At 48.1% G+C, this 9,006-nt stretch overlaps 1 protein-coding gene and 1 non-coding gene across 2 annotated transcripts in view; both read right to left on the bottom strand.

Annotated features, from left to right (window-relative positions):
• Nucleotides 1-7,568, bottom strand: part of Trrap (transformation/transcription domain associated protein) — a 94,764-nt gene extending 87,196 nt beyond the window's left edge. Inside the window, exons 1-3 of the mRNA XM_029533525.1 lie at nucleotides 7,241-7,568; nucleotides 4,244-4,404; nucleotides 3,840-3,889 (exon numbers count right to left, since the gene is read on the bottom strand). Coding sequence (XP_029389385.1) covers nucleotides 3,840-3,889; nucleotides 4,244-4,343 — 150 coding nt within the window. The 5' untranslated portion in view covers nucleotides 4,344-4,404; nucleotides 7,241-7,568. The remainder of the gene's footprint in view (nucleotides 1-3,839; nucleotides 3,890-4,243; nucleotides 4,405-7,240) is intronic.
• LOC115063109 lies at nucleotides 1,554-1,682 on the bottom strand. Its single transcript, XR_003842989.1, has one exon. It is a non-coding gene; the product is annotated as a small nucleolar RNA SNORA70 (small nucleolar RNA).
• Nucleotides 7,569-9,006: the final 1,438 nt, after the last annotated feature.

Below are 9,006 nucleotides of genomic sequence, written 5' to 3'. Positions count from 1 at the left end.
ACCTTTAATCCCAGCACTCGGGAGGCAGAGGCAGGTGGATTTCTGAGTTCGAGGCCAGCCTGGTCTACAAAGTGAGTTCCAGGACAGCCAAGGTTATACAGAGAAACCCTGTCTCAAAAAACAAAACAAAACAAACAAACAAACAAAAAAAAACCCTACATACATACATAATAATAGTAATAATAAGCTAAAAGGATTCTATTTTCTCAATAAGGATCAGAGTACCACCTGGCACATCATTCTATATATACATCATTTTAAAATTGGGTTGGCAAGGTGGTACAATGGGTTGAAGAGCTTTCCACCACACGATAAGCCAAGTTCCATCCCTGTGACCACATGGTAGGAGAAAACTCTCCTGCAAATTATCCTCCAAGTACACATATAAATGTAATTTAAACAAAAAATGGGCAAATACATCTAAGCAAAGAAAAAGAACACCAACGCTCTGGAAAATACTGAACATTCAAGACTGACCTCCAAATCAGTTAGCACACAGTACAGAGGGTCACGTACTCTGAAAGGATACGTGTAACCTAGCGGAAGGACAACTGAGGACCATGAGTTAGAAGAGACCATTCTTTGCTACAAAGCCAGACACTTTTTCTCAAAAAGGAAAAAAACAAAAACAAAAACAAAAACAAAAGACCACATAGGTCTTCACTTAGAAAAAACACTAGCTTTTTAAAACAGTAAATCATTAGGCAAGAACAATGGTAAACTCCTTTAATCCCAGTACTGGAGAGTCAGAGGCAAGCAGATCTCGCGTTTCAGGCCAGCCCCTCTATATCCTGAGTTACAGACCAGCCAGGGTCTCAAAACAGACTGGAAAGCAGCGCTATAAAAGTCAGTGCGCACATAAGGACGGACCGCATTTGAGAAAGGTCCTGTAAAATCCTAAAGGAGCCCGAAAAAAGTCCTATCTGTTGCCTGATGGTGTCACAGCCTCACAGCACTGGGTAGAATGTCCTGTCTTTGTGAGACGCCAGCAAGTCCATTGTGCCTCTCAGATAAAAGTATTGTCCACGCCATTGTGTGCACAGTTTAAAACCCAAGAGCAAACAACCTTACTGTGGTTTCTGTATTAATCCCACCTTGCTTTTTTAGCTCTTTTTAAAAAAGACATACTAGTTGAGACTCATTACCACACATGGTTTGGTGGGGTGTAGAACTCACGGCAGTGGAAACTCTCAGGTATGCAGGGCCTGACATCTGCCAGGCAACAACTGTGGACAAGTATGAATATACCTGAGCAGCCATGGGACGAGCCAACTCTTAGCCACCCTATTCTTCAAGTTCCTCTTCATTAAACATGGTAAAGCCCCATTTTTTTGAGTGTGGTTCTTCTGTTGGCCAGAGGACTCAAGCGTGCCTCTACACCAGGCCTCATCCACAAGTTCCTCCTTCTGCAGCTTGGTGCAGATGAACAGAATGACCTGGCCAGCTTGAACTCTGGTCATCGAGCCCTGGGCCTTCCCAAAGGCACTCTGCAAATCTTCCTGGAACCCAGGCTGGGGACAGCACTGAAACTGGAGACAGATTATCTGCAGGAAAACTGCCTTCAAAGTCCCTTGGGGCAACCACCTAAGCAACAGGCAGCTTATTCTCAAGGAGGCGGCTGCTTCCAGCTTTGCACTCCACATTGCCACCAGGAAAGGAATTTTCTACTTAACTGGCTGCAGACTTTTTCAATTTTTAAGACAGAGTTTGATGATGTTGCCCTACTACGGTCAACAGGCACATGTCACTGGGCATGCTGTCATCATTTGCATGTAAACATTACTTAAATGTCACTTCCGGTCAAACAGTTTGCTGTTACACATGGGCGGTAGTCTCAAACGTTTTGTGTTTACTACAATTTGATTCTATTAAGAGGCAGGTTATTGAGACAACTCATCAGGTGAAGGGGCTAGCCGCTGAGCAGCACCTTCTGGGAACCCCCACGCTGACAGAGAACCGACGCCCCCTTGTCCTCTGGCCTCTGTATGTGCTGGGCATGCACATGTGTACACATAAACACACAGGTACAAACTCTAAGATTTTTAAGAGGCTACGTTGACTAACCGACCTATCCCATCTATGTCTGTGTGAATATATGCAATGGTGTCCAAAAAACAAAACTGCCAAATGGCACAACTCTCAGTCGTTACATACATGGCTGTTCAAAAAGTAAGATAGGCAGAGAAATGAAATTCAAGAACACAATGAAGACCTACTACTAAAAGTGACTTGGAAAACACACAAAAAAGTAAACCGAAAAGTTAAAAGTAGTTTGAAGATAACAGTATCCCTAAAGACAGACCCTCCTAAAGAGTGAGAGGGACGGCTCAGCAGTTAAGAAAAGCCTGCTACTCTTGCAGGGACCTGGGCTGACTTTCCTATACCCACATGGCTTCTCCCCAGCGCCTTTAACTCCACACTACTTCCTTCCCTGGGGGCTGATGCCCTCCTCTGGCCTCCACAGGCACTGCATGCACAGACACACACTCAGGCCTTCATACACATACACAGACAATGAAAAGTATTTTATTTTTTTTAAAAAATCAGTATTTTCCAGTTTAAAATCAAGTCAAAGACCATCTGCAAACAGAGTCTGAGGGATCTGTGAGATAATGTAAAATCACAGAAATACAAGAAACTCAGAAAGGAGTGACTGCTTTTTCAAGGTCACCGACATCTTAAATACTAAAACCAGAAATGACGGGCAACCCGTTATGTTGGATGAGCTAATATCTGAACATAATGAATCACAAGGTAAGCTTGAATGCATCCCAGTGAAAACATGTAAGAGAGCCCCCTCTTAAAAACAAAAACGCTACAGCAGCCAAAACAAAGCCAACATTCCTAAACACATCCTTGACTTCTTCACCAGGAAGATGGGCAGAACGCTGTACAAAGTTTCAAACTCTGTTCTGAATTTGCACTGATGCCTTGGGGCGTGGTAAACGGCTTAGCGGTAAAGACTGTTTATGGCCAAGCCTAAGGAAGAACCTACACTGTGGAAGGTGAACTGTTCGGAGCTTGCCCAAGCACACACACACACAAGTAAAAAACAGATCAGACTTCTTTCCAAACCCTTTCACACTACAGCCCAGGCTGCTGTTGAATAATGCCTGCCAATCCCCCTGCTGCAGTTTTCCCACTCTGGAATTACAGGAGTATGCCAGGGCAGGACAGCCTTTATTACCAATGATCTCTGAGTCAGAAACAAAATAGACTTGACAGGGCTGGAGAGATGGAAGTGTGTGCCACGTGAGCCTGAAGGTACCCAGAGCCTATGTAAAGGAGAAGGGAAAAGCAGGAACCAATGCCTCATGTGCACCACAGTGCTTCTGTGCTCCCCTCTGCAGAGGCACCAACGCATAACAATGACACACAGAACTGACAGAAATCTGACAACAGGGCTGGCAGGATGACTCAGCAGGTCAAGCTGCCAAATACACATGACAACCTGAGTTCAATACCCAGAAGCCATGTAAAGGCAGGAGAGCGCCATTTCACAGGGCTGGCCCAACTTCCGTGTAAACACTGTGGTAGCATGTATACACACACACACACACACACACACACACACACACACATCCTATACAGCAACAACAATAAAAAATACATTTGTAAAAACACTGACAGCAAGAACAGGAGAAAGCATGGATAACAGAGGAAATTGCTGGGCTGTTGAAATGTCCAGAGTTCAATCCCCAGGCCCACAATGATGGAAGGAAAAAACAGACTCCCTCAGATTGTCCTGTGACAAGCACACAGCGCCTGTGGCATGTGTCAGCACGTACACAGACCTAAAATAAGTGTGATTTAAACAAAAACAGAAGAGATGCTCATACCTCAAAGTTCTCGCTGACTTCCTGCATCATTTTCAACTTCGTTTCATCAGCTGTGAATAGCAAAACAGTCAGCTCATTGAAACTGCCTTAAGAAAGCTTTAAAAAAAAAAATCACTGGATTTAAGGACTGAAGAGAAGCAATCAGATCTTATCAGTTTGACTGTCACAGCCCAGAAGATGGCACATGGCTAGGTCCCTACCTCCAGTCACACACATCCATCCTCCCAAACTCACATGTGCATGCACACACACACACACAGGCAATCGCATACACACTTGTGCCTCTCTGGGGCTCCAGCAGTATTGTTCATCATTGTGCTTCTCCACAAGGTAGACAGGGGGAGGTCAAGGATAAACACTAAGGTTTGCTATTCATCTCAGTGTGCAAAAAAGGATGGACTCACGTGTATTCACATCCGTGAGAGCTGCCACAAACTGAAGGTATTTCTTCATCAGAGTGGTTTGGTCAACCACCGTGGCCCCCTGGGTTGCAACAAACGCCATCTTTCTTCTGAGTTTGTTTCTTTCTCAAGCCTGAGATGCCAAGTCCATGAGTTTATCCAGCCTGGGAAAAGAGACATCCCATCAGCAGCTTGCAGGGACATGAGCTTGTAACCTGTCAAAGACTTTACCGGAGTACTTCCTAAAATTACATTCATATTTTCATTGTGTTGGAGGAGATTCCTGTGCCTCAACAGATGTGTGGAGGTCAGAGGAATCATACAGAGGTCCAGGGAATCGAACTCAGGTCATCAGGGTTGGTGATCAGAACCTCGACCTGCTGTGCTGTTACACTGCCCAACCTCTAAATGACTTTGCGGAAATCACTGTTTTCTGTGGGTTGTTTTTGTTTTGGACAGTGTCTCCACATAAAGCTTGCCCAAATCCGCTGTTTCAACATCATTTTTTTCAACATGGAAGTTTTTCTTTCCCGTTATATATCCTTTTTTCAACAAACCAGGAGATGGCAAACATTTTGTACAAAGAGCTGTGCAGAACAGAGGGAGAGCTGGGGCCATAGCTCAGTGGAGAGTTTGCCTAGCATGTTTATGAAGCCTTGACCTTGATTCCCAGCCCTGCATAAAGCGGTTGTAATCCCACAACCTCTCCAGCACCGGAGAAGTACAGACGGGAGCCTGGGATACACAAGACACTTATCGCCAAAGTGTCATGGAGGAGGTGGGGGGAACCACACAGTAAATATTTGAGTCTTTGTAGTTGTGCAATATCTACCCAGTTCTCTAGTCAGGAAGGAGTCACTAACATACAAATGAATGACAACAGCTGTGTTAAAAAAAAAACCAATCAGGAGTGCTTAAGGACACATTTTGCATAATTTGCACTCATCATGAAATGCACTACTCTTCTTCAACGCTCCCCCATCCCACCCCAACCAGTTTAAGAAAATATAAAATCAGCTAAATATGGGGGCAAATGGTTTTAATCCCAGCACATAGGAGACAAGAGGCCAGCCTGTTCTACATAGTGAGTTCTAGGCTAGTCAGGGTTACCTGAGACCTTGGGAAAATATACACACTACATCATGGTAGAGCCTTGTCCTGGGTTTTATCCCCCAGTATTGTATAAATTATAAATAATAAACTATTCTAAGCATTACCTGTGGATCTTATCTACAGTCGAGGCACAAAACGCAAGGCATGCTTTTTATTATTACAGTTACTTAACTGGGGTGGAAGAAGGTGTGTGCCACACTGCACATGAGGAAGTCAAGGGACAACTTGTGGGACGTCTGTTCCTTCCATCCACCATGTGGGTCTCAGGGATTGAACTCGGGTCATCAGGCTTGGCAGCAAGCAACCTTCACCCACTGAGCCATCTCACTGGCCCCAAAGCATACTTTAAAAGCACCACAGTGACTCGGAAAGCAGGAACGTTGACTCCTGGCTCATAATGTAAAGCGGTTGGAGCCAAACCTGGAGACCTGACTTGATATGTGACCACAGGGTGGAAGGGGAGAACTGAGTCCCACAGGTTGTTCTCTTAGCTCCACATGCATGCCCAACACACATACACAAACAAGCAAGTGCTTAAAAAACTAAAAAGCTGAGCGAGCCGGTGCACGCCTTTAACCCCAGCACTCTGTGGATCTCTGTGAGTTCTAGACCAGCCAGGCCTACATAGTACCAGAGACCTTGTAGGGAGAGAAGAGAAAAGCTAAGGAAACTATCAGCCTTGCTAGCGTGACTTGGCAAGCTCTTGCTTTTCCTATCAAGAGTTCCTCCTTCAAATACTGGAGGTCCCTCATACTCACCGACTATTAACTAGACTCAGGGTCACGGCCTTCTTAAGAACAGAACAGAAGCCCTAATCCTGGCCAAACTTTTTATCTAGCTTTTCTGCTGCGGAGGTGGGGTTGTGGAGCTCGGGGAGGAGGAGCAGGCTGAGGAACGGATGGCCTTGATTCTTGAGTTTCCAGCCCTGACCCCGACCTCCGACAGGCCTGTGTGCCATCACCCCAGGGCTGGGAGGTTATGGGGAATCGAACCCTAGGTCTTTGGTGTGCTAGGAGGGCACTCTACCCTCTGAGCTATAGTCCAAACATCCCCGCAAACTTTTGCGACACTTAATCCCCTTTTCATACGCCACTCAGTAAAAGTGCCACTTCCGAGCTCCCACCCGATCCTCCCAGGGGCCTGGCCTAGCTTCTCCCTGGGCCAAGAACCCGAAAGCTGGGGGCTACTCTAGTCCGCCTGTGGATTCTGGAAGGAGGTCCTGAGCTTTTCGAGAGGATATGGGCTCAGGCCTGGAAGCCCTCGAGCCCACGGAGTCCCCACCCAGGTAAGGAAAAGGCAAACGGCCCCACAGCCCGCCGTCCTCCATCGGGTCCGCCCCGCCCACGACGCCCGGCTGGTCGGACACCGCGCCTCCGGGCCGCCAGGGGGCGCGGTAGCCGCCGCTACCTTCACTCTCAGCGTCTGGCCCAGGGAGCCAGGAGCCTGCGTGGAGGCCCGCAGATGCCAGGATGGCTTTGGTGGGGTGCCGCAGCCCCCGCGACTCCTCACGCAATCCCTTCCCGTCGCAAACGGCCTTCGGGTTCCCTCCTTTTGTCGCCGGTCCTTCCCGGGACTCTCAGCGACCGCCCCCCCAAAAGCAGGCCGCTGAGCTACGGCAAGCGCCGAGGGCCAATCTCCGCGGCCGCTAGCGCTGCGCGTCCCTCCATCCGCTCCAGCGCAGCCGGGCGCCGCGGAGGACTAAATGCTGCAGTGTGGCCAATCTAGCCTAGGAGGGCTCCTGTGGGGCCGGAAGGACCTCGGCCAAGCGGGGACAGCCTTCTCCACTCCTCCGTGGAGCCGTCGTGCTGCACCGACTCTCTCCCGCGCCTGAGACACGCACGCGCGTGCATCTCCCGGGGCCGTTCGCCCGCCCTCCCTTGCGCTTACCGGGACCTGCCGACTAGTCCCCAGCATCCGGGCCCGAGTCCCCAAGAACTCTCGCCGCCGCCGACGCCGCTGCTGCTCCTCGCTCAGTCCCGCCCCGGCTTAAAGCCGCGGCGTCCGCCCACCAAGAACTAAGCTCGGGCGCACCGCCCCCAAGTGGGTGCGGCCTGGGCGGGCAGCGGGGCAGGGAGGGGCGGTCTGCCGCCTGGGTGGGCGTGCTGTCCTTTTAAATCATCGCCTGGGTGACCTATCTGCTTGAGCACCTAGGCCGGTGGGGCTCTGGGCTGCTGCAGCTTCAAGATTCGTCATCGCCCCCCACACCCAACCCGTATCCCTTCTCCTCGCAGGAGCCAGACTGAAGGGTGATTGACACCCGAAATACCTCTCCAGTTGGTCTACAGTTAGACTGAGTGTGTGTGTGGCCTTCAAGGCTGGACTTCCTTCCCTGAGATTTTGTTTTTCCTCTTCCTGCAATGCTGGGTGTTGAACTTACGACTTCACATCCGCTAGGCCAGCGCTCTATGGCTGATCAGCTGCCTGAGAGTAAAGTAGTTCATGCAAGCAGGAAGAGGCAAGGAAAGATTTTGGGAAAGGGGCAGATAGACGGACATCCAGTTGACTTAAAGGCAAGCTCGGGTGACATGCTGCTAGGTCACCCTGAGACAACCACATTTGTCCCGCTTGTAGCTGATGCCCTCCCTCCAAGACAAAATTGGAAGGTGACATACCTCAAGCCAAGACAGAGCGATGAAGAAACATGGTGGGGAGTAGGGAGAAATGTATCCTGGGATACCAGATAAGGACGAAGAGGTCTTTCTTTGCAAGGGACAACTCTTATCAATTCTACACTACTGAGTAGGTTCTGTGACAACCACTAACAATGATTAGCTTGGTAACCATAGTTACTGGGTTTTGATGAACACTGTGTAAGTGACCTAAACCCCACTACCACCCCGCTCCTTGTATTTATATTCTGCAACTTCCTGTTCCTGCTCTGAAAGCTTGAACCACCAGGGTCTTAGTGTTCTGATCCTAAATTGATACATTTTCCGCACTCGGCAATAAACAGATCTTAACTGTGCCTGCAAAATAACCTCGGAGGAAAGATGGCAGATAGAAAGCATGCTCCTGTATTTGTTTATTGTTGCCACAAAAAAAAAAAAAATTAGCAGTAGCTGAAAAGCTGAGAATGTGGGAAATAGTTTCTAATGACATTTTCCCCCTCCTTCCTGCAAGAAATAGTCTGGTTATCAATAAAGTTTACGCTGGGCCATCACGAGCTCCAAAAGTAGTAGGTCCGAAGTTTGAGAAAGACTTAAAACAGGGATCAAACCAGTACCCTGGGAGCTGGGTTTTTTGTTGTTGTTGTTGTTGTTGTTGTTGTTGTTTGGAAGATTTAAAAAAAAAAAGCAAGATAAAAAAGAAGGTGATATTGCTCAGTAGATTACTCTCTGGGTTGTAGTTCAGCAGGTAGAATGTCTAGCACACAGGAAGCCCTGGGTTTCCTTCTGCACGTGCTCTTGCCTATAATCTCAGTACTCAGTAGGCGAAGTGTTGCACTCAGTGACTTCACTCCGTTAACTTCATGTTAATGTTTATCCCATTACTGCTGTGGAGTAGAAACTAAGAAACTCGTATGAAGGGAGGGGAGAACTGACTGCACAAAGTCCCCTGACGTGCACAGGAGTGCCCAGGCACACTCACACATTCAGGGATCATTTACACACATAGTAATTGTCTTAGTCAGGGTTTCTATTCCTGCACAAACA

Source organism: Mus pahari, chromosome 23 (assembly GCF_900095145.1).
Source record: "Mus pahari chromosome 23, PAHARI_EIJ_v1.1, whole genome shotgun sequence".
NCBI lineage: Eukaryota > Metazoa > Chordata > Mammalia > Rodentia > Muridae > Mus > Mus pahari.
The sequence above is the reverse complement of the archived record's forward strand: the minus strand, read 5'-3'. Positions and strand labels throughout refer to the sequence as shown.